The sequence below is a fragment of the Sus scrofa genome, chromosome 1 (assembly GCF_000003025.6).
Source record: "Sus scrofa isolate TJ Tabasco breed Duroc chromosome 1, Sscrofa11.1, whole genome shotgun sequence".
NCBI lineage: Eukaryota > Metazoa > Chordata > Mammalia > Artiodactyla > Suidae > Sus > Sus scrofa.
This window is the reverse complement of record NC_010443.5, coordinates 16,955,431-16,981,937: the sequence shown is the minus strand read 5'-3', so window position 1 is coordinate 16,981,937 and position 26,507 is coordinate 16,955,431. Positions and strand designations below refer to the sequence as shown.

Below are 26,507 nucleotides of genomic sequence, written 5' to 3'. Positions count from 1 at the left end.
TGATTAAAGAGTTATATAAACCATCTTGTGCTTAGCTAAAGAGTGAATTACTATGTCTAGACTCAGTGTGAATTCTGGTTAAAAGATGAGGAGGAGCATCACTGTGACCCAGAAGAGTTAGAGAGGGCTTCATGGAAGAAGTTGGCTTTAACACAAGCTTGTTCACCAGTTTCTCAGAATATTAGTTGGATCTCTGGATAGTAAGTTATAAAAACCCAACTGAGACTGTGTAAACAAACACAAAACTGTGTATGTGTGTGTGTATATACATGCACACATGCAGAGCTATATATCTTTCAGGAGAGGAGTAATGTATTTACCCATGTAACCAAAGTATCTCCTTCAGGTGTGACTTGATCCAGGGACTCAATTTGTACCATTGGCCCTGGTCCATTCTTATCTTCCAGTTCTTGGATAGCCTGACTCTTAGGTAGATCCTCTCTTATGGTAGTTAAATGAAGCCTGCAGGCCCAAGCCTGCATCCAAGTTAGAAATTATAGTACGTAAAAGGGCTTGACTTTCAATAGACCTACAAAATCCTGAGATGGAGTCTCATTGGATACACTTGGGTCAGGTGCCTATCCCTTAACCAGTCACTATGGGAATACTTGTACTCACAGCATTTGGTGTTTTACAAATTAAGTGAGATAATTGTATATAAGGTACTAACAGGTATAAGAGCCCTGAGATGAGAAAAAATGAGAAAATTAAGAGACTGCGTTAATTATAGCCCAGTCGCACAGAACCCAGTTGCATGGTGCTGTGTCTTACAGTGGCCCTTGATAACCACCAGGGGCATGATGACAAAATATTACTCCCTCTTTTTTTTTCCGTTTTTAAAATTCTTATCTAAGTATAGTTGATTTACATTGCTGTGATAATTTCTATGGTTCAACAAATTGATTCAGCTATACATATACACACATCCATTCATTTTCAGATTCTTTTCAGATAATTTTCAGATTATCACAGAATTTTGGGTTCCTTGTGCTACACAGCAGGTCCCCATTGGCCAGTCATTCCATATATCTCAGTATGCCAAAGCAGCTCTTAATGGAGTCAAAAAATTATGCTCCAAAAGACAGCCTTGGGATGGCCAAATTTGATCCAAGACTAAAAATCCAGAGTGTATAGAAAAATGTTGGATTCTGTCTTCCTTACATATCATGTCCATCAGCCAGCCTTTTGATAAATTTGAACAGGGAGCCACTCAAAGACATAGTCCCCGGTGGGGGCCTGGAGTGGAGGTATTGGTGGATGATAAGCGCAGGTGCCTCAGCAGTGTAGGTTGGACATCAGGCCTCACTAAGACTCTGGCCAGGAGGATTGTTATTCTGTTGGCAAGGACTGGATTTTGCCCTGCTGCTCCAGGAGGATCCAGTCAGAGAATCCGCACTGGGCTCTATTCATTCTTTTTTTTTTTTTTTTTTTTTTTTTGGCTTTTTAGGGCCGCATTCGCGGTATATGGAATTTCCCAGGCTAGGGGGTGAATCGGAGCTGCAGTTGCCGGCCTAAACCACAGCCACAGCAACTTGGGATCCTGGCCACATGTGCAACCTACCCCACAGCTCACGGCAATGCTGGATCCTTTAACCCACTAGTCGAGGCCAGGGATGGAACCCAAGTCCTCATGGATCCTAGCTGGGTTCATTACTGCTGGGCCACAGTGGGAACTCCCTCCTTGTATATTCTTCAGTTTCCTTTATTTTGCCATATTTATCTTTCTTAACATAAACTCTCCTAACAAGGGTTTTCTTATTGCTTATTCAGGTCAACTCTTGATAATTTCAAGGAAAATCAAAAATTTTATATCTGATGGGGATTCTTTGGCTATTAAGACTGCTATTGCTCTGTGAATTGTCTTCCTTTTTTTCTTTCTACTAGATAGTAAAATCTTGAGGGATGGCAAATATTCCCGTCAGTTTAAAAAATGTTTTGGAGAATAATGACTTCTTTTATTTAGCAGTGTTTGATAGCCTGACTGTAATAATATAGGAAATGGGATGCTTCATCTGTCTTGGTGGAAACTTCTGAAAAATCTGTTTACCCAGCACCAAGTAACAAATGAAAAACCAGCCGACAGGATACTGTGGAAACAGACTCTCCATGGTCAGATCCATGCTGATGGATTGGGTCTATATTCTATGCCACACTTGTTCAAAATTAATTCATTTATGAAAAAGTCATACTGGTGAAAAGCCTCCAACGTGTAGGCAGCGTGACATTTCTTCATCTGAGAGCAATTTATATATCTTATTACCATCTCTAGCTAAAAATACCTTCTGAATTCTAGATTCTTGTGTGGAATTAATCTTCCAGCTCAAGTTCACCTTGTTGCTAATTCTCCCTCTCATTTCAGTGCGTGGGGGTTGCTGTCGTTTTATGAGAAGGGGAATGTATTTCATTTGTCCCCTTCTCCAGCTGTCAGCAAATCTGTGCCTCGGGGGACGCTGCCGGGGTATATATGGGCCACAACCAGCAAGCAGAACTTGGTCATTGTTTAGAAGCTTCTCTGCATCTGCCACTCTTACTTCCTTTTCTGCAGCTGAGGAATGGGGTTTCATGAATGGGTGTTTGAAGAATCAAGAACAATGCGGCCTTTGAGTTCTTTGGTGCAACAGACTCTATTGGCTATTTACCCCACATCCATTTCCCCACTATCTCCTCTTCTTTTTTAGAAAGAAATCTGATTTTTAGAAATCTGGTTTTGCTCAAATTTTACTCTGTGGGAAAGGTAATGCTAACCCCAGCACAAGGGTGAATCTTGAGTAATTTAAGCCTCTAGGGGTCATCTCATTTCATTTGTTAATGGTGGGTTAAGACATAAGCTGGTGGCTTAGATCTGACCATGAGGGGAAATTTTCTCAGGACCTTCAAAATAAGATTTTCAAATCTTTAAAGAAAACATCCAGGGAGGATAGTCTCTTCCTCCTCTGGATTTTGTAATTCCATGTGTAATGGCTGGAATTGCAGCAGTCATCATGCAGCATGAGGAAAGCTAGTCTGAGGATGATACTGACATGCTAGGATAGCAGAGCAAGATGGAACAAAAAATATGAAACGAATCCTAAAATCTTCATACCTAAGGACTTCTGTTTTGAAAGAGAATCTATTTTCCTTTTATTTATTTATTTCTAAGAGAATACAGGCATGCTTCAGAGATTGCAGGTTTGGTTTCAGATCACTGCAGTAAGGTGAATATTGCAATAACATGAGTCACATAACTTTTTTTGTTTCCCATTGAGCATAAAAGTTATGTTTACTATACCATAGTCTACTAAGTGTATATTATCATTGTGTCTAAAAAACAAAGTACAGGAGTTACCATTGTGGTGCAGCAGAAATGAACCTGGACTAGTATCCATGGGGTTGTGGGTTAGACCCCTGGTCTTGTTCAGTGGGTCGGGGATCTGGCATTGCTGTGAGCTGTGGTGTAGGTTGCAGATGTGTCTCAGATCCCGTGTTGCTGTGGCTGTGGTATAGGCCGGAAGCTGTAGCTCTGATTTGACCCTTTTAGCCTGGGAACTTCCATATGTCGAGGGTGCAGCCCTAAAAAGCAAAAAAATTAAAAAAAATAATAAAGTACATACCTTAATTGAAAATATTTTATTGCTAAGACATGCTATCATCTGAGTGTTCAGTAAGTTTTGGTAGTAGCATCAAAGATCACTGATCACAGAGTTCCCATCGTGGCTCAGCAGTAACAAATCGACTAGTGTCCATGAGGATGTAGGTTTGATCCCTGACCTTACTCAGCGGGTTAAGGATCCGGCGTTGCTGTGAGCTGTGGTATAGGTCGCAGATTTGGTTCAGATCTCATGTGGCTGTGGCTGTGGCATGGGCTGGAAGCTGCAGCTCCCATTTGACCCCTAGCTTGAAACTTCCATATCCTACAGGTATGGCCTTAAAAAAAAAAAAAAAAAAAAAGTGCCATAGAGACAAAAAGTGAGCAAATGGTAGTTAAAAAAATAGCAATGGTAGACTTGCTGGGTGCAGAACAAACAAACAAAAAAAAAACTCCACATATCTGCAAAGCTTAATAAAGCAAATCACAATAAAATGAGGTGTGCTTGTATATTTTCCTTATTGTTAGAATTGGGTTGAATTTTCTGTTACCTGTCAACAAAAGCAGGCTTACCAATATTTGGAGCTGTGACATAAAACAATCATGGAACTTGTTTAGCCATGTTCAACCCAGTTGTTCTTAGAAGCTGCAGCTCCTCAATTTCCCTGCCCTGTCTTTCTAAGCCCAGTGGGCATGAGGAGCAATACTAGCCCAGAGAGTTGATGAGTTTTGCATTGTGCAGTTTCCTTGCATATCACACATACAACACATGCCCACTCGTGAATGTGAAAAATGCCAAGAAAACCAATTCTCCGTAGCCAAATCAAGCTTGGAGGGCTAGAAACCAAAGCCAAGTTCATCACTCCTTCTTCCTGTTCTTGTCTCATTGTTTTCATATCCCTGGCAGGGCCCTTGCCACAGGTTATCAGAGCAAGGGGTACCAGTGGTTGGTTCGCCTGCTAGATTGTGAGTTCACACAGGGCAGGGGACTAGTTGTGACCTCTGTCGTATTCACTGATTTAACAACTATTTATTGAGTACCTACTGTGTGCCAGACATTGAGCTGGGTATTGAAGATACAACAGTCAGGAAAAGCAGGTGTGCCCCTACAGTCATGGGATTCAGACACTAATCCAAAATAGACAATCAGATCATCACAATAATCCATTAATTTCTTGTCGATACCAGATGAATAGCACTCAGTAATTATCTATTGAATTCAGCCACAGAATTTTCAGTATTCTACAGGGTCTCTCATCCTTCCAGAGGCTACCCTGCATTCATATTATAGGGGAAAGACTCCCAGAAACAAGCAAGATTGAGCCCCAGTGTGCAAGCTCTTTTCAAGCCTCTGCTTGCATGTGCTTGCTACTGTCTCATTGGCCAAAGCAACTGGCATGACCAGGCCCAAGGCCCACACAGGAGGATATTGTCTTTATGGATATAGGCAGGTGATATTGGCTAGGGGCACTTACCGTGCCAGTCTGCCACACTCTTTCAAAGGGGGGGTTATATGATGGAAACCTTAAACTCAGCAAAGGGATTTAATTATGATCATTTGAATCCAAGAATGAGTTTCTTGCTACAAATTCACACTCAAGCTAAATTTGATTCAGACATTTTAAATGGGAAAAAAAAAAGTTATGATTCACAATGAACAGCAGATCTAAGCCTTTGGTCTTAAAATCTTTACAAGGTGCTTGGATGAGAGAGAGGAATATTGATGACCGAGCGTAGCTGTTCACCCAGCCATTGTACCATTTACAGTGAGGGCAGTCTTCCCTTGTGAAGTCTGTAATGAGAAGAATTGACTCTTCTCCCTGCCAACATCCAGAGAAAACCATTCTAAACTGAATGGTTGGCCCATGCCAGCAACACTCACTATAAATTACGAAATGCACGATCAATAGCTGACATTTCAATTACATTATAAAAAACGAATTTTTTTGATTAGGTTCAGAGTATAAATTCTTAAAAAGTAAAAAAAGGACAGATGTAAAGAAATAAAGCTTAACTTTAAGCAGACGTATATCTTAAAAGTCTACCTAAACTAAAGTGTCTATGCATGTTTTATTTGAAGAAGTGGGTGATTAAGAGAAAATGTGTTACAAATCTGAAGGGCAAGTTAAACTAAGTATGTGGGTCTGGTAGAAAGATTATCTACCCAAAGGCATCTACAGAATTACAGATTTGGGTTCAAAAGTTAATGTGTAAGCTCACTTGAATTGATTGTATACTAATAATGGGACAACTCCAGATCTAGAACTAAGGTGAGGACCCTAAGCTCTTTTCTGTTTTTACTGGGAAATCTGTGACTCTCATTTCCAGAGTTTTGTTTTTAATAAAGACTTTTTGGATCTTTGAATACCCATCATTTAAGAAAGTGCCAGAAATGGCTAGAATTGACCCAAATTTACTACAACAGTATTACTTAAAGTGCCTGTGAGCTCAACAAAACATATAAGGTATATATATACATGCATATACATACACACAGGAAGATGAGGGTTAAATAGCATTGTCAAACCCATATTGGGTTTCTCCATTTCTTTTTGATTATAAATGCCATAGACAAGATTTAAGGGGCACTTGGAAGAGTGGTCAGAGGTTTCAAACACAAGTGCAGTAGGGCTGCCATATATGTGGAAGCAAGACCGAGTCTTGTGTAAACAATTTGAAATATTCCTTCAGGATGATTTATCCTCTACAACTTTTGCATTCTCCTCATTCTGCTCACATTTCATGTATGTGGCATGTGGGCTTCATTTCTCTTTTCTGTCAAACATATGAGTATTCCATGGACTCAGTTGTCCATGGGCTAAACCAAGGTTTGAATTTTAGAATCTGTAACACACTGTAATAACGAGATACCCAGATTCTGGACTTCTTGGCTGTGATTTACATACTGATCAGAAAAAGAAGCATAAATAATGTTGCAGAATTAAAAGTAAACCTGCCTTTTCTTAATACATGTATTTTCTTTGCATTTGTCAATTTGAAGTTTGAAAATGTTCATCTGTCCATGGCATTGATAGCATTCACCCAAGGTCACCTTGAAACTTGAGTTTTTAATCAAACTGGAATTTTCTTTTTTCCTAAAGCACACTTCAAAGTTCAGCTCTGATGGTTTAATCATCTCTTCCAAAAATTACTTTGGGCTCTTTATGAAAATTGCTTCTTTGTATGAGGATTCTGTTATAGTGTACAGAGTATGACATTCCCGGGAGCAGTGTAATGGTGTCATACATCATGGGCATAAGGACATTAGATAGAGCAGAATGGAATATTTAGATAACCCTCTGAACATCTGTAAGTATTGTGCATCCCTCCCCTAACATCGTGGGCTACAAACAGGAAGGAACCTTGAAGTCATTGGGTTCAGTACCTCCAATTTATCATTAAGGAATATCTGGCCCAGAGATCTTGTTCAAGGTCGTTCAACGAGTTTGACCAAGGGGAAAACCAGAGTTTCATGACTTTCAGTCTAGGAGACTTTCTTCACTTCATCATACTTATTCTTATGTAATATAGCAAATAAGAGTGTTTCCAAATATGAGTGTAAAGAAATAATTGATATGCTTCCCTTATATATCGTTTTAGGGAACAACCAAAATAGCATTCTCTAAATGTTAAATATGACAGCATTGGTTCTTAAACAACATTTAATAGTATTTTCATCCCAACAGTCTATCCATTTAATAGACAGATACTTATTAATTACCCACTATGCACATACCACATTGACCCAGTCTGTTAGAATAATAAAACAGATGGATTTGTAAATGAGTTATGGCTATATTTGTCTTTCTGTAGATAATATTAGACATGGAACTATTTCAGGTAGGAGCAGGGGAAAGGAGAAAGCATAAAGTTCAGATTTGGCAAGGACTTCTGGAAGAAGATGGGTTATGAATAATTAGAAGATACAAAGATATCATTTGAGACTTGCAGGTAGGAAGAGCTTTCCACTCAGGAGGTATGGCAGTGAGCGAGAGCAGAGTTCTTTAAAGGGTCCTATATGTTTCCTCCTCTAGAATGGAGGAAATGAGCCCAGTCTGGAGAGTCACTGGTGATTAGAAAACAGAGATGCGTCTGTCAGAAGACCTAGAATAGCTTGATGGGCAAAAGCCAGTGAGGATCACGGCCAAGTTCTGGACAGCACAGATGCAGGCTGAGCCCCGTATAGACTTTGGTGTTTGGTGATGGACTTTAAAAAACAAAACAGAACAAAAACAGAGAGCTTGAAGTGATTAAAACTGTGGAAAGGAGGAGAAAACACAAGAGGAGCATAAGGGTAGATTAATTACAAGACAAGCCCAAACAAGAGTGGGACATATACAGAAATGCTGGAGGTTCCAAAAGAGGACTGTGAACACCCATGGAGATGGAATCCATGTCTTTAGCACAAATCATTGGAAAAAAATTTTTTCTCTATTTCTTTTATGAATAATATTTGACAAGGAAAACTGTTAAAATCTTATGTTAATTTTTAAGGCATTTCTAGGCTATACCTTGATAATAATATGGATTGAAATGAATAGCTTCCAAAGAGAGCATCATTTACCAGATTTTAACCCAGCCCTCCCCTCTTATGGATAAGGAAGCTGAGGTTCCAAGGTGTGACATGACCAGCACCTGGAGGCACCACAGTGACCTAGCAAGCTTTAAAATAAGGATTCACTGAATGGATTGAACTGTTCAAAGTCCTGTGGACAGCATGTAACAGAACCATCCCTGAGTTCAAGCCTCACACGGCCCTGGCTGTGACTCTTCCCCTCACTGGTTTGATGAACCCTGGAATGGAGGTACTATCAAGTCACAAAGTGAATTCCTCAAAGAAAATCATTTCTTCTTTAGCATAATGTTAGTACTCAGGATCCAGTGTTTTGAAGGTATTTAGTATAAATTTCAGTTAACCTATACATTCAGTTAACCAACACGCTTCACTTGTTCTCCAGTCTTTCTGGACCAGTATGCATTTACTACAGTGTGAGTATATTTGTCAGCTTAATCTTGACTTTGAACTGTGGGTGGAAGGCCATTGGCACACCAGGGAGACTCGAGGATATGACAGTGCCTTTCATCCAGACTCTTCTCCAGTACCGTGCAGGCAACCCTCTCCTTGACCTTAATCTTTCGTAAGGCTGCATGGAACCACCCAGCGGCTTAACATGGAAGATGCAAAGTCCTCAATAAAGGCAGTTCCTTGAAGGGAACCAAGGGTAGCAGGGCCCCAGGGGAGCTCTTTAAAGCCAGATCCCTGACCCTCATTCCAGATTTGCCGTTTCACGTAGTCTCAGAGTGGGGCCCAGTAATCTGAAGTTTTGAAAGTTCTGTAGGTATTTCCAATATATAGCCAGTTGGGAACCACAGATTGTAACATACTATATTAAATATCATTTTGCAAAGACTTAAAAGCAGGATGGATGTTAATTCTTCCAACAAGACTAGTCCCCAGAGAGACTTGTAATCATGGACCATGAAAGTCTAGGTCTGGACCAAGTTTGCTTTTTACCTAGAAAGTCTTCTTTTCCCACCCTATTTCAACCCTGGGGCAAGCTATTGAATCGTGGATGTCATCTGGTGGTAGTTACTGCTGTGCTCAGGATTTTGGAAAGACTTCTGTTTATTTGGCATGCTCCACACAAGCCTGTCAGGCCCTGGGGATATGTGGCATTTGCAGAACTTACAAGGCAAGCAACATAAAAATATATAATTCATAGAGTGAAATATTTTGGAGCTCCCTTCACTTTTACAAATTGGCCATAAAATAGAAACCACAGACATAACATTCATATAACCATAGTTTCCAAGAATGAAGAATCCTTTGGGGGCAGGGGTGAGGGGATGGGGGTGCCTGTTGTGTACTTCTTTACAGGACACTCAGAGAATGAGTGAGATTCAGAATTTGTGTGCAAATGATAATAGGAGCATTAAAGTTGAGATGACTGACACTTGGCTTGTCTTGATAGACATTTCAAGTGCATTTAGGATTTTATATCCATTTCAGTATGACTTACTGTTTCCTGTTTTATTCCTTTCCCAGTGAGGTGGGTCTCACTATCCAAGGCAGTTGTGAGTCCCTATGATAGACTATGGGAAGGAACTCTGTTCTTCTGCTCTTCTTCTCCATTAGCTGCTCTGACCTCCCGGGCTCACCTTAGCTTATAGAATACGTCCTGAGGAAGGAAAGAGAGGCCAGTCGACTCCTGTCAATTCCAACTGAGCATTCTGGGAACATAAGTATTGGATGAGCAATGACCGATGATACTGCTTGTGATAGCTGACTGTTGAACAATAGCATTTCATGAGGTTGGCCACATTCAAGACTTGACAAAAAGAAATAGCATCTCTGCCGCAGAAGCCAAACTGAAGGTCCTTTTCACCCTTTGATGTTATGGTGTATTAGAGTGTCGTCTCGGGGTTGGGAGAACTGTGAGCCGGGCTTCAGTTGTTCCGCGCCACTTTTTAGCTTTGTGACCTTGAACATGCCAAATGATCTCTCTGTCCTCGGCTTACTCATCTAAAACTTGTCCTAAGAGCTACCTCACAGCGTACTTGAGAGAATGAAATGACGAGGGAAGGACAAGGGAAAGCTCTAGCCACGTCAAACACAAATCGGGCTGGGGGTGGGGGTGGTAGGGGGCGGTAGAGTGACAGGAGGAGGGGATTGGAATGGATGGATTAGTCCAGATTAGTCCACCAGACCCCAAACTGTCATTCTGTGAATCTGTGGCCTATGGGATGAGGGGCACACAGGGAAGTCACTGAAGTGCTATTAATGGTGCCTAAATTATCTGAGCATTTAAACTCCTGGAGTAATGCACCGCTACAGTGAAGATAATTATGCTATTTGATTCAGTGTTGTTAACGAGGATTAAAAGAATTCACATGGCACAGAGCTGGGACATGATCGGGGTCAGCCCTGCATAAAAGTCAGTCCTATTTTTCACCATCATTCCAGAAAGCACACTTTAAACAAAAGATGACAGTGGTTGGTAAAGCAGACTCTTCAGGAGCAAATTTATAGTGTGACTAAAAGCAAGGATGAATCAACTCATTGCCATTGTTAGTTTTAACACCTATTCTGTCCACTGATCAAAACATTGATTTGGCCTGACTAAATGTGTGATTTCCAGTGGATTCCATAGGTTTTTAGAAAAGGATGTATAAGCCCCACCCTAAATTCGAGGGACGTTTACATGTGTGATGTAGTTTTCTTTAAAAGTCACAAGACTGATTCCAGAAGCTTTATCTGAAAACACATTTCCTAGCTCTGTCTTTATATTCTATAGCTGTACATTGGTATTTAAAATAGCAAAATTGGAGTCCCATTAAGGATGTAAAGCTCTCCTGTTTTTTCAACTATTATTGTAGATAGACCTGCAGGAATGATGCAGGGATTTTTGTTTTAATATGTATGTGTTCTTTTAAAATATCACATATCTATTTATTTATTGTGACAATTTCTTGTTTTATTAGCCTAAGCCTAATTTTTTAAAATTGTTATTTCCCCAATATATTTTTTTTTTCTACTGTACAGCATGGTAACCCAGTTACACATACATGTATACGTTCTTTTTTCTCCCATTATCATGCTCCATCATAAGTGACTAGACATAGTTCTCAGGGCTACACAGCAGGATCTCATTGCTAATCCATTCCAAAGGCAATAGTCTGCATCTATTAACCCCAAGCTCTCCATCCACCCGACTCCCCCCACCGCCCCGCCCGGCAACCACAAGTATATTCTGCAAGTCCATGATTTTCTTTTTTGTGGAAAGGTTCATTTGTGCCATATATTAGATTCCAGATATAAGTGATATCATATGGTATTTGTCTTTCTCTTTCTGACTTATTTCACTCAATATGAGAGTCTCTGTGTCATAAAAACACTCCCTACAAATAAAAGTCTAGGACCAGATGGCCTCACAGGCGAATTCTTCCAAACATACAAAGAGGAACTTACACCCATCCTCTTTAAACTTTTTCAAAAGGTTGAAGAAGAAGGAACACTCCTAAAGATATTCTATGACACTGCTATCACCCTAATTCTAAAACCAGACAAAGATACCACCAAAAAAGAAAACTATAGGCCAATATCTTTGATAAATATAGATGCAAAAATTCTCAGCAAAATTTTAGCTATCCAAATCCAGCAATATGTAAAAAAGATCATACACCACAACCAGGTGGGATTCATCCCAAATGCACAAGGATGGTTCAACATAACACAATCAACGTCATACACCACATTAACAAAAGTAAAGTCAAAAATCACATGATCATCTCAATAGATGCAGAGAAAGCATTGGACAAAGTCCAACATCCATTCATGATCAAAACTCTTACCAAAGTGGGAATAGAGGGAACATACCTTAACACAGTCAAAGCCATTTACGACAGACCCACAGCAAATATAATACTCAATGGAGAAAAGCTGAAAGCCTTCCTGCTAACATTTGGAACAAGACAAGGATGCCCACTCTCACCGCTGTTATTCAACATAGTATTGGAAGTCCTAGCCACAGCAGTCAGACAAACAAAAGAAATAAAAGGCATCCAAATAGAAAAGAGGTGAAACTGTCATTGTATACAGATGAAATGATACTATATATAGAAAACCCTAAGGAAACCCTAAGCTGAAAGCCTTCCTGCTAACATGGAAGATGCCCACTCTCACCACTGTTATTCAACATAGTATTGGAAGTCCTAGCCACAGCAGTCAGACAAACAAAAGAAATAAAAGGCATCCAAACAGGAAGAGAAGAGGTAAAACTGTCACTGTATGCAGATGACATGATACTATATACAGAAAACCCTAAGGACTCAACCCAAAAACTACTTGAACTGATCAACAAATTCAGCAAAGTAGCAGGATATAAGATTAACATTCAGAGATCAGTCGCATTTCTGTATACTAACAATGAAATATTAGAAAAGGAATATAAAAACACAATACCTTTTAAAATTACACCCCAAAAAATCAAATACCTCGGAATACACCTGACCAAGGAGGTAAAGGATTTATATGCTGAGAACTATAAAACATCAATCAAGGAAATTAAAGAAGGTGTAAAGAAATGGAAAGATACTCCATGCTCCTGGGTTGGAAAAATTAATATTTTAAAAATGGCCATACTACCCAAAACAATCTACAGATTCAATGCAATCCCTATCAAATTACCCATGACATTTTTCACAGAACTAGAACAAACAATCCAAAAATTTATATGGAACCACAAAAGACCTGGAATTGCCAAAGCAATTCTGAGGAACAAAAACCAAGCAGGAAGCATAACTGTCTCTGACTTCAGGCAGTATTACAAAGCCACAGTCAGCAAGGCAGTGTGGTACTGGTATCAAAACAGACAGACAGACCAATGGAACAGAATAGAGAAGCCAGAAATAAACCCAGGCACCTATGGTCAATTAATCTTTGACAAAGGAGGCAAGAACATAAAATGGGAAAAAGAGAGTCTTTTCAGCAAGCATTGCTGGGAAACCTGGACAGCTGCATGCAAAGCAATGAAACTAAAACGCATCCTCACACCATGCACAAAAATAAACTCAAAATGGCTCAAAGACTTACATATAAGACAAGATACCACCAAACTCCTGGAAGAGAACATAGGCAAAACATTCTCTGACATCAACCTTCTGAATATTTTCTCAGGTCAGTCTCCCAAAGCCGTAGAAATAAAAGCAAAAACAAACCAGTGGGACCTAATCAAAGTGACAAGCTTTTACACAGCAAAGGAAACCAAAACGAAAACAAGAAGACAACTTACAGAATGGGAGAAAATTGTTTCAAATGATGCAGCAGACAAGGGCTTAATCTCTAGAATACACAAGCAACTTATACAACTCAACAGCAAAAAAAGCCAACAACCCAATGGAAAAATGGGCAAAAGACCTGAAGAGACATTTTTTCCAAGGAAAATGTACAGATGGCCAACAAGCACATGAAAAAATGCTCAACGTCACTGATTGTTAGAGAAATGCAAATCAAAAATGTCAAATATTTATAATCATTATTTGGAAGCTTCTCACAAAACTAATGAAGAATTGGAATTAGCTAACCAATAACCCAAAGGTTAAAAAAAAAGAAAAAAAAAAAAAAGCTCTTAGCAAAAGAGAATAAATAGATGTTAAGCCTGCTACTGTGTTGATTACCCAAGAAATTCAGGCGACATTAAATGTTTCCACCTAAAGTTTCTAAGTGCTGCTGTTCTTTACTTAAATTGTCTAAGCTATACCTGCACTCTTAGAATAAAGTATGTAATAGGTAACTCACATCTTCTAGGTCATCAATTTAGGCATAACAAATTCTCCCTGGCTGTTCTGTGCTGTGCTAGAAAGCAAGGAAAAATGCATTCACCCAATTCTTGAACAGTTTAATTCCCTAAAGAAATTAGAAGTTGTGTTTATGTTGGCAACTCTGTCACAACCATAGTCCATCTCCCAGGCTGGTTATAATGGAAAGTCCAATTTACAAACACTATTAATATTATTCCATTAAATATGGAGCCCAGTCCAGCCTCCCCAGGTCATAACCTCATAAATAAGAACCAAATGATTTATCTGGACATCTGAACTTTTGCAGTCATTGTCAGAGAACAGACTTCTGGTGTACTTACTGATTGAACCGTAAGTAAAATGACCTGTTATAATGACAGTCTTTTTACCCTGGTGACTTTTTTTAGCATTTGGTCAGAAAGAGCGACTGTATTGGAAGATTCTCCTGGCTTCATAGCTTAGTGGAATCATTGTGTTAATTACTATTAAACAGTACATTAAACCGCTCAGGGCTGCCAAGAACCAATTGTTGTCTGTTGAGGTCCTGTATATACAAGGCATTTTCCAGGCACTGTGAGGGCACATAATAGAACATACTAGCCCTAGGGAAGCAAAGTATTGCTCATTCAAAAAAAAAAAAAAAAAAAATATATATATATATATATATATATATATGGAGAATTAAATGGTACATGACTGGTTGCTAAGTGATATAGGTATTATGTTTTATTCCAGTGATAATTAGCCTTGAAGCTCCAAATTAATGAAGTGCTATTCTGCATATAAAATATTTTAGGGAGTTCCTGTCGTGGTTCAAAGATAATGAGTCCGACTGGTGTCCATGAGGATTCGGGTTTGATCCCTGGCCTCACTCGGTGGCTTAAGGAGCCAGCGTTGCCGGGAGCTGTGGTGTAGGTCACAGTCACAGCTTGGATCCCACATTGCCAGTGTAGGCCAGTGGCTGCAGCTTGTATTCAACCCCTCGCCTGGGAACTTCCATATGCCGTGGTGCAGTCCTAAGAAGACAAAAAATAAATAAATAAAATAAAATATTTTAGGAAAATAAAACCTATAATTACAAAAGCAAAAATTCAAATTACATACCATAAGGAAGTTTGGAGTATATTTATGTTGATATTGTACTGTGTTCTTTAGCTTTGGGCCTTTTTATGCCTTCTGTGCTGAGTGAAGCAATCTTTTGATTATCATTTGTCAATTATTGCACAATGCTGAGAATTCAAAATGGAAATATATCTTTATTGGGGATATAAATTTTTATCACATGCTTTTTATAATTGCTTCTTAGTCTATCAAAATCATTGTAACTGGGCAATTAGAAAAGAAAAAGAAATTAAAGGCATTTATATTGGAAAAGAAGTAAAACTATGTATGTTGCAGATGACATGATCATGTTTATTGAAAATCCTAAAAAATCCACCCAAAAAAAACTATTAGAGCTAATAAATGAGCTTAGCAAGATTGGAGGATACAAGATCAATATACGAAAATCATTGCATTTCTGTCATTGAACAGTCAATCCAAAAATTAAATTAAGAAAACAATTCCATTTATAATAGCATCAGAAAAAAAAGATGTGTAAGTGTTGTACACTGAAAATTGCAAAACATCAATGAAACAAATTAAAGGAAAATCAAACAAATGGAAAGATATCTGTGTTCATAGATCGGAAGACTTGATATTTAAATGGCAGTGGTCCCCAAATGGAGCAGCATAACCTCTATCAAAGCTTCAGCTTCCTTTTTTGCAGAAATTGACAAGCTGATCCTAAAATTCATATGGAAATGCAAGGGACCCAGAATGAAAAAGAAGTACATGTAAGGATTCACCCTTCCTGATTTCAAAACTTAGAGCAAAGCAATTGTAATCAAGATTCTGTGGTTCTGGCATGGGGATAAACATGAGGATCAATGGAATAGAACTGAGAGTCCGGAAATAAACCCATACACTTATGGTTAGTGGATTTTCAAGAAAGGGTGCCAAATGGTTAAGTGGAGACAGACCATAGTCTTTTTAATAAATAGTGCTGGGGCAAATGGATATTCACATGCAAAAGAATGAAGTTAGAACACTAGGTCACTATGCACAAAATTAACTCAAAATGAATCAAAGGCCTAAATGCTAGCTAGCACCAAGACCATAAAACTTTTAGGAGAAAACGTATGCGTATATCTTTGTGACTTGGATCAGGCAATGGTTTCTTTGATATACTATCAAAAGCACAAGCAACCAAAGAAAAATGAGAGAAGTTGGAGTCCATCAAGATTAAAAACTTGTGCTTTGACACTCTCAAGAAAGTGAAAAGACAGCCCATAGAATGGGAGAATATATTTGCAGATCATATATTTGCAAATCCAGAAAAAAATATAGAGCTCTTAAAACTCAACAATAAGAAGACAAGTAACTCAATTTTAAAATGGGCAAAGGATTGGAATAGACATTTCTCCAAGGAAAATATACAAATGGCCAATAAACACATGAAACATGCTTGACATCATTAATCATTGGGGAAATACAAATCAAAACCACAATGAGATACCACTTCACACCCATTAGGATGGCTAATAATAAAAAAACAGGGAATAACAAGTGTTGGCAAGGATGTGGAGAAATTGAAACTCTCATCCATTGCTGGTGGGAATATAAGATGATGCAGTTGTATTAAAAAATAGTCTGGCAGTTCTTCAAAAAATTAAACACAGAGTAATCATATGATCTGGCATTTCCACTCCTAAGATTTACTCAAGGCAAATCAAAAACATATGTCTGCACAAAACTTATACACAAACGTTCCTAGCAGCCTTCTTCATAGTAGGCAAAAAAAATGGAAACAATTCAAATGTCTATCCACTGATGAATGTATAAACAAAATACAGTATATCCATTTAATGTAATATTATTCAGCCGTATAAAAAGACTAAGTACCTATTCACACAACTCTGATAAACCTTGAAAATGTAACACTCAGTAAAAAAGAAGCCAGACACAAAAGGCCACATCTCTGATGATACCATTTTTATGAGATGTTCAGAAGGCTACAGGCAAAACCACAGAGACAGAAAGTAGATGAATGGTTTCGGTGGATCAAGGGGCTGAGGTAAATGGAAAGTGACTGCTGATGGGCATGGGGTTCCTTCGGGGGGTGATGGAAATGTTCTGGAATTGGGTAGTGGTGATGGTTCACAACTTGGTGAATTTACTAAAACCCACCAGATTGTACCCGTTAAAAGAATGAATTTTATTGTATGCAAATTTACTGTATGCAAAGTAGTATATTTTCCTTGAGCATTCTCCGTTCTTTTTTTTTTTTTTTTTTTGCTGCACCTGCAGCATGCAGAGGTTCCCAAGCTAGGGATTGAATCAGAGCTGTAGCCGCCAGACTATACCACAGCCACAGCAACACGGGATCCAAGCTGTGTCTATGACCTACACCACAGCTCATGGCAACGCCAGATCCTTAACCCACTGAGGCCAGGGGTCAAACCCGCAACTTTGTGGATACTAGTCAGGTTTGTTACCCCCTGAGCCACAACAGGAACTCCTGAGCATTCTCCGTTCTAATAAAGCATAACATGACTTGCAGAAGAGCACATTTTTATATATATTGTTCCTAAGAAAACATGAAAGAAGCTTCACAGTCAGTATTGTAGATGGCAGTAAATTTTACCAGTTTTAAGTGTCAGTGTAGATAGATTAAGGAATCTAACATTTCCCTGATGTTATACTAGGATCCAGTATATCGATCTGTAGGATATAGATGGATACAGGATGTGGAATGAGTTAATCACATACGTTCTCTTCTTAACCTCGTATGGACGCTTCTCACTTAGACTGATCAAACATGTTTTGTTCTGAATTTGAGGGGTGAATCCTAAGCACGTTAACCCCAAAGTCTCTCGTTTGCTCTGTCTTTCCCAGGTGCTCCCTTTCCCAAGCCAGGTGGTGTACAACAGGGTGGGCAAGTGCGGGAGTCGGACCGTGGTCTTGCTTCTGAGAATCTTGTCGGAGAAGCACGGATTCAATTTGGTCACGTCAGACATTCACAACAAAACCAGGCTCACTAAAAATGAACAAGTAAGTGGTCTTTGCCCATGGCTAAGTTGTACTTCAGTTCATCCGTAATTAGTGGATCCCTTCGAGAACACCCTGGAAACCACTAACAAATGAATACCAGAGTGACAATGTCATACTGTATTTTTGCCAGAATGTGGAAGAAAATTTAAGCTAAGGGTTCTGACAGAAGTCTTGAAACCAGTTAGTTTCCTTGAGGAGATACTTTTTTTTTTTTTTGGCCTCGCCCGCAGTCTGCAGCAGTTCCCGGGCCAGGGATTGAAACCACACCACAGCAGTAACCAGAGCCACAGCATGACAATGCCAGATCCTTAACCCACCGAGCCACCAGGGAACTCTCTTGAAGGGATGCTTTTATTAAGACCCATGAAGGACAGAGTACACTTGTCATCGTCTAGCTAGAATTAGCAATGCTGAAATCTCAGATAGTTATACCACTGAGCTACAAATAATGCTGACATCTTGAGAGCAGAAAATAAGAAAAGTTTATTTTATTTTATTTTTTTTTTTTTTTTATTAAATTTTATTTTATTTTCCCACTGTACAGCAAGGGGGTCAGGTTATCCTTACATGTATACATTACAATTACAGTTAGAAAAGTTTATTTTAATGTTTCTTCCTCTGTGTTTTCTGACAAGTGTTCTTTGTTTTTATGGTTATATTAAAGAGAAAACCCTCTTAGGCCAGGAATCTGGTTGGATGATGGAGGCATGAGCTTTCTGTTAGGATAAGTTTAGGGGATGCTGGAGCTTCCAAAGCAGCTTTTGGCATATTTAGTGGTGGCACAAGAATTACCCCATTTCCTGGGGCCAAATCTGCCCTACCATAGTCAGGACACACAGCAGATGTGCTGGGGGTGGAGCAGATGTGCTGGGGGTGGTGCTCTACTCTGCCAGGAAGCTCTGCAGACAGATTCTACTTTCTAAACACACACCAGAGGAAGGTATATGGTCTCTACTGAAGTGCTTTGTTAATTAATATGGAAAAGTTAGGCCTTGTGCTCTTATGGTCATGTTACAGGGTCACGTTTGTTAGCCTGGTCTCAAAAAGTTGCTTCCATCCCCTAAGGTATTTAGAATTGGTGAGTAGCCATTTGTATAAGTCAGGGTTCTCCAGAGAACAGAACCAGGAGGATGGAGATCGATCGATCTATCTATCTATAGATAGAAAAAGGAGATCTATCTGTAGATATCTATCTATAGATAGAAATCTATGGATGGATATCTATAGATAGAAATCTATGGATGGATATCTATAGATAGAAATCTATGGATGGATATCTATAGATAGAAATCTATGGATGGATATCTATAGATAGAAAAAGAAGATCTATCTATCGACTGCTCACAGTGCATCCCTTTATCTGTTTGTCTGTCTATCTATCTATCTATCTATCTATCTAGTGATAGAAAAAGGGATGTATTGTGAGCAATTGGTTCATGCAACAGTGGAGACTGAAATGTCTCACATTGCGTCTGCAAGTTGAAGGCCCGGGAAAGCCATTGGTGTAATTGAGCTTGAGCCTGAGTGTGAAGGCCCGAGGACCAGGGGAGCCAATGATGGAAATCCCAGCCCAAGGTCAGGGGGTGCAAGATGAGATGTCCTAGCGCAAACAGGCAGGAGAAACAAACAAATGAAAAAACCCAAATTCCTCTTTCCTCTACATTTTGTCCTACTCAGGCCTTCAGGAGGTTGGATGAGGCCCCTCCTCACTGGAAAGGGCCATCTTCTTTACTGAACCAATGACTCAAGTGCTCATCTCATCCAGAAACACCTGCACACACACACCCAGATACACTGTTTAATCCGGGCATCCCTTGGCCTGTCAGGCTGACACAGAAATTAACTATCCCACCACTCAATGACTAGTTAAGTTTGGGGAGTAAACAAGACACACAATTTACGATCATGTCGAGACTGTAATTATGGGCATTTCCACCCAGATCTACTTCTTTCTGACAGTCTCCACCTGTGAGGCATTCAAAACCTCACACACAGAAGGAATATGCAATCGCCTTCCTGTCTCTCTTATCACGGGGGATGGAAGGACTGGTTTAAGACAGTAACATAGCCAACAGTACTGGCTATGAAGCCTGTGTGTTTCGTGTCTTCCACAGTCTAGAGATCAAAATGCCCACTCCTCTGAAAATGTCCATTCAGGAGTCTCTGAGTAACAAGTCTTACCTAGTCATTAGCAATCATCAAAAAAATATTTTGAGATTACTCCCTTATAGGTTCTATAATAGGCACTCAATAGAAAAATTATATTCGGTGACATTTAAGGCTAGCACGTGTTTATCTATAATTTTAATAGGGGAAGGTTCTCTTTACTTTCCTTATCTGATTGAAGAACTATTATGATTCGGGCTTGTTACGGCATTTTCACTTACATCAGAGGAGGGGACTATAATAAATAGCCTCTGCTACTGCAGTTTTATTATAAATATAATATTTGGGTTTCTCTTGGTTCTTTGGGTCTGCTAATCAGATTAGACTTAGACGTTCCTCCATATGGAACCATGCTCACTCTCAAAGCCTCATAGCTCAATTTCAGTTCTCACTGCTGAAAAGTGTCACAACCCAGAGGGAGCAAAGTACCGGAGGAAGAATTAGACCCTGAGCTGTTCGGGAAGGCCCCAGAAGAGCGAGCACATACATGCTGTTTAAATATACTGTGGGGTTTTATGCAAATCAACCTACTAGTTTTCCTGTAAGGAGCAAATGTAAGTAAAATACAACTGGAACTGTCAAGGGAAGGATTTAGATGAAAATTAAGACTCATTCACTAGTGGTGCATAAATGGTTAAATCTTTTAGAAGGGGTTAAAGCCCAAGTCATCCTTCTCTAGAACAGAGGTTCGTTCTCATCCGTCTGGAATGATTGGCTTGTCTGGATGCCAGGGAAGCGACTAGACAATCTTTTAAGGTTCTTTCCAGCCCTGTGATTCTGTGATATATTTATACAACTGCTACCATAATCTGTGTATAATTAGTTGAAACATTTCTGATTCCTGTGGTCAGTGTGACCTAGAATATATTTCATTACTTAGTTATTCCAGATTCCTATTACATTATAAGGCAAGTTTGAAAAACTTAAGGGAAAGGTAACGATATGGTAGAAAAAACAAATAGACAGTTTTGATGTAAAAACAAACATAATCAGTATACAACTACAGATGTGATAAATTCATTGAGTAATAAAAAATAAATAAGAAAATCTTAAAAAGCCACCTAAAAGAATAAATAAAAAAATTTAAAAATTTAAAAAATAAAAACAAACATAAAGGTGGTGACAATTGCCTCTATGAAGCTAGCTGACCGGGCTGTGACATACAGACAGAACCAGGAAACGCCAGGACAAGAAACCAAGTTTCAAGTAGCTCCAGAATGTTTAAAGAAACTTGTTCCTTGTTATATGCATCCTTTTACTAAAGTTATAAAGTGCCTAAAACAAGCAGAGAAAAAATATTGTTTTAACTGAATACTTTCAAGAAATAATTTGTGGTATGAATAGCTCCTCTTCTTGGTAATTTATTAAAGGAAAAGTGGAGAAGTGATGTAGATGAGTTAAAATTTAAAAGTTGGTGGTTCTCGGCGTGAAACAGTAGAACTCTGAAAACGCGTTGCCATGGAAACATTGTTCTCTGGAGTTAAGACACTTGCGCTTCGGGTGCAGTACGAATTAAACGGGCTCTTGCGGGCTGGCCCGGGACTCTGCACCATGCAGACCGTTTCTTTTATGAAAAAAATGTGTTCCAAGTTCCAAACTACTGGCTTACAAATGAGCTTCGGAAAAGTATCTGCTTATAAGACTGGAATTATCTGCACCATTTCATTCATACACAACGGCACCTCTCTGGGCCAGGGTCAGATCCACCCGTACATTTCTCCCTGGGGGAGGGTAGCTGTCATCACACACACACACACACACACACACACACACACACGGTCCTAGATTTTAAAAATCTATTTGATGGAATAAGACGCTGAAGCGATTATTAGTAAGAGTGTGAAGACAGCACATGCTAGGATGTCTATAGAAATCCCATCACATTTTCCCTGTGAGAAATAGAAATGCCTTTGATGCTCATATTTTAGAAAGCTCTACCTCAGCAAAAGCGCAGGGGTGGCTGCTGCTGGCCAAATGTTGGACCTTTGCAGGGCATACCATGCCCACCCATGGTGATATTTTTTCATTTGTGCTCTAAAACCATATCTCAATTTCTTGGGCTAGTTTAGGTAATCTCTTGGAAAACAGGGATTGTATACAATCTGAAAGATAAGGAACTGTTTTCCAGAAGACATGGGTGTGATTTCCAAAAGACTCATGACCATCTTTGTTAATGGCCTGCCTCTATCTTTCAGAACATTGTTCTGAGGACAAAAAAAAAAAAAAAAAAAAAAAAAAAAAAAAATCAAAGGGTCATAGGCATAGCGCAGATAGAAGAATTCAAAATTATTTCATTCTTGTTGGAGAAAGGCACGAATTGTTGACGAGTGGGCCTAAAGGATTGAGAAAGCAAGTACATTTCCTATTTTTATTTATACTGAAGCTTTTGAGAACTACAAATTGGAAACAGCATCTCCTCTGTGCTAATTGTTTTACTTCATTATTCAACTCTTTTGGACCTAAAACTGTACCGGTGAGTGGGTATGATTTCTTGCTTTATGGATGAGAAAACTAAGACAACCAGATGAGGTCATTTTTCCAAATATAACAAAATGACTGTCTGTGACACCCGAACTTGAATTTAGGCCTCCCAAATCCAAGAGCCATTCTCCTAACGCAGTGGTCGTCTGGCTACACAGCAGAATCTCCAGCAGAGACTTTTGAAACATATGGTTGCAGTGGCCCTTCTCCTGGTGATTTTGGACCAGAATCCAGAAAACCTTTTTTTTTTTTTTTTTTTAGATCAAGTGCCACGGCAGTTACAGATATGGTTAAGAATCCCTGTCAAAACCATCATATCAGTGTTTCCCTAAATGTGCTCCTGAGGAAAAAAAAGAAAGAAAATACCATGATTCAAGAAATTTGGGAAATGCTGACCCCCCCCCCGCCGTCTCCCTCTGAGAGAATCACAATAATTATTCACACTTTAAAGACTCTGAGAGAATCACAATAATTATTCACACTTTAAAGACTCTGAGAAATAATCTGATTAACTGGCTTCCACCTAGAGATTCCAAGTCTTAGTTGGCCAGGGGACTCTTGCTGAGTGTTTGTGGCTCTCAGCTGCATCCCACAGAGCTCTGAGTCACGGCTTGAGAGCTGGGGGCCTAGCCTGTACGCCTCCATCAGCCGTGGCAGTAAAGGCTGCTCTTTCACTATAAATTCCACATCTGCTCTGACTCTATTCCACAGCTATTCAAATAATTAAAATCTTGAAAAGTATTCACAGGGTGGAGGATGCAGAGCCTCTATGTGTCTGTGCTCTAGACTGCTTTAGCCTCCTGGGTAGAAACCGAATTTCTTTACAGTATTTTGACCTCCCTTCCCCACTGCTTTCACTCACTGCAAAGTCCAAGTCTGACTGTGATTATAAAGCACTGTGGCTCTAGAAGAGAAAACTCACCTAAAGAAACTGTGTTAGATTTGGAAATGGTCTTGGGACCCTGGGAATTCCTCCCAGGCTTCCCTACGGCAGGGCCAACTAGCCTCTGTTTAAAGGGAAAGGTTCATTCATTCATTCTTGAGGCAGGTCTCACCATTTACGTGTTCAGGTTGATGACTTTTCATTGGGGACCTACTCTTTCTATTTCTATGCATTGAGCACCAGACGGCACACTGAATGTTTATGCATCTTATCCGAATCCTTTAAACAACATTATTAGGAAAATATTAACAGTCCCTTTATAGGAAAAACAAAACCAAAAAACAAGTGTTCAAGAATAATGTGGGAGAATAAGAATTGAAGTGAACTGGGCTCAAATCCCAGAGAATCTTGAATATTAGGCTAAGGAGATAGAACATTATTTATGGGCACTGGGAAGTCAATTAAAAAAATAGTACTTAACCATCATCAGCGTCAGAATCTTCTTGGGAGCTTTTTCACAACACGTCATTCTAGGTCCTCCTGCAGAATACTGAGTTATACTCTTAATGGTGGAGCCCAGGTATTCTCATCTTGACGGGGGCGGAGGTGGGGGACTCCCCAGGAGATGCCCAGGCACAGTTCTAGTGAAGAATGATTGCATAAAGGACTCTAATTATTAGAAAGATTTCCTTTTATCAAAGAGAATCCTCCACTTAGCAAGGAAAATTCCTCTTTCACCTGAGAATCCCTCAAACCTCTGCATACATCACATTTCCCCTGAAGTCTTACCGAGGAGTGTCTGTCCCAGGAGTTTATGCCAGAAGCCTTAGTCCTGCTTAAGATGTTTTGGAAAAGTCTCCTAGAATGACCCTCAGAGGTTCCCGACCTTAGAGTAGGAGGGATGTGTCCACAGGCATCAGAGCTGCTCCAGCCAGACTTTGGAACAAACCAAAAAGATTAGCCAAGTCCATCTCCCAGCCACAGGAAAAATGTTCACTCAGTTCTGCAAACAAGGTCTTATCTTGGAGTCCTATAGCTAAAGGCAGAGTCTGCTAAAGAAAACTCAGTGGAAAGAAAAGGAGGGGGAAAAAAAAACAGGAAGAAGCAACAAGCCCTGAAAAATTAAAATATTTTCTCCTCTCCTTCCAGTTGTAGAGATGGATTTTCTCTAGTCAGATGCAGCCTCTTTGCCTTGTTCCCATCATGCGCCCCCTGGTGGTCTTCTTCTTCATTGCAGGCCTGTGTCTGTTGCAGGCACTGCAAGCCCCAAGCTGAAGGCAGGAAGACCATCCTACCTCCTGCTCAAAGGACTTCCTCTTGCAGAAGCAAGAGGGACAGGTAACCTGAGCCCACAGCCATCCTCCTGGCCTCTGAGGTTAAAGGACCAAGGAGTTCTCTGCTAAGATACTCCTTATTTGGCTTTGATGTATGTCTTTTCATTTAAGATGTTTTGCAAAATTAGAAGGCGTCATGAGTGACCCAAGGATTCAGCTCAGAGCAGGGTCAATACCCTGTCAGTTGCTGCTGACAAGCATTTCCCAAGGAAGTCTTTTACCAACTAGCTGTGCTTGTAGAACTGCAGGTAAAGGTTTTCTGCTCTGTCATCTCAGTCAGTTAGGTTGAAAGCGAAAGATTAAAAGCTACTGCCTGGCATATCCTCTGCATTATAAATTCTATTTGATTCTTGCTTTTTTTTTTAAACTTCATTTCTGTCTCATTCTCGGATGTGCTGTGATTTAACTTCTTCCTTTAGATCTATCCCATTACCTAGTTATTTTTCTTTGTTTTTAGTATTTTAAATTCATTCCTGGCTTGTTAACAATACTCTTCTTTGCCACCTAGAACTTTAAAAAATATTCTCTGTGATTTTTTTTCTCTGTGATGTTTTTTATTATTTTTAATGCTTTTCTACCTGTTAGAACTTTCTTTCCATTTTTCAGCCCATCACATGAAAAGTAGAAAATTCATATCCCCATAAACCCTTTTTAGTCTCCAGAGTTATTTTGCTAACCGTTACCTCCCTCCAGTTTTAATAGGTTATGTAGAAAACAAACAGTAGTGAGAATGGTAAGGAGATTGCAGCCGAATGATAGACAGCAAGAGGTTTTGGATTTGAATCCTGGCACCACCTTTTTCTAGTGGTGAGACTGTAAGCAATTTTATGTAGGCTTTCTGCACCTCAGTTTATTAACTGGTAAACCTCAGATAATAATACTTAACTCGTGGAATTAAGTGAAGATGAAATGACGGCATGTGTATCAAGAGCATTTAGTAGCCTGGGAACCAATCAGAAAATGACAGTTTGTTTGATGCTGTTACATCCTACATGTTGTAATAGTAAAACCGTTAGCTCCATGTGACACAGGGTAATGAATGGATAGGTCTGTCCAAGAAAAGCGTTAGTGATAATTCTGTCTTCAGTGAACTGTATATTTCTTTTTCTTTTTCTTTCTTTCTTCCTTCCTTTTTTTTTTTTTTTTTTTTCTTTTTTTTTTGGTCTATTTAGGGCATATGGAGGTTCCCAGGCTAGGAGTTCCCAGGCCACCGGCCTATGCCACAGTAACAGCAACACCAGATCTGAGCCACATCTGCGACCAACACCACAGCTCATGGCAACACCGGATCCTTAACCCACTGAGCGGGGCCAGGGATCGAACCTGTGTGCTCATGGTTACTAGCCAGATTCGTTTTCACTGAGCCATGATAAGAACTCCAGTGTATTTCTTAACTCCAATTTTTTTTTTTTTCTAAAAGGGGTTCTTCGTTGCATGAACGTTTATGGGTGTATGTTCTGTGCAGGCACCTGGGCTTGGCTTTGTGGGGGATAAATAAAACCTGACCCCAGCCCTCAAGGAGCTTACAATCTGGTTCAAAGCCAGTGCACCAACTCAACTTCATGTAATGTCAACAGAGCATGTCCTAGAAAATTCTCAAAGTGTTGTGAGAAGTCAAGGAGGGCAATGCCATTTCTAGCCAAAGATTTCAAAACCGAACCCATTTCCCCTCACTTCTGCAGTCGTA

At 39.6% G+C, this 26,507-nt stretch overlaps 1 protein-coding gene across 4 annotated transcripts in view; it reads left to right on the top strand.

Moving 5' to 3' along the window:
• Nucleotides 1-26,507, top strand: part of UST (uronyl 2-sulfotransferase) — a 297,667-nt gene that overhangs the window by 156,151 nt on the left and 115,009 nt on the right. For 3 of the 4 annotated variants that reach the window (XM_021086995.1, XM_021086988.1, XM_021087004.1), the window contains exon 3: nt 17,801-17,956. The exons of the other annotated variant lie outside the window; for it this stretch is intronic. In XM_021086995.1, the coding sequence (XP_020942654.1) occupies nt 17,801-17,956 (156 nt within the window). The remainder of the gene's footprint in view (nt 1-17,800; nt 17,957-26,507) is intronic. 4 annotated transcript variants of the gene reach the window in all.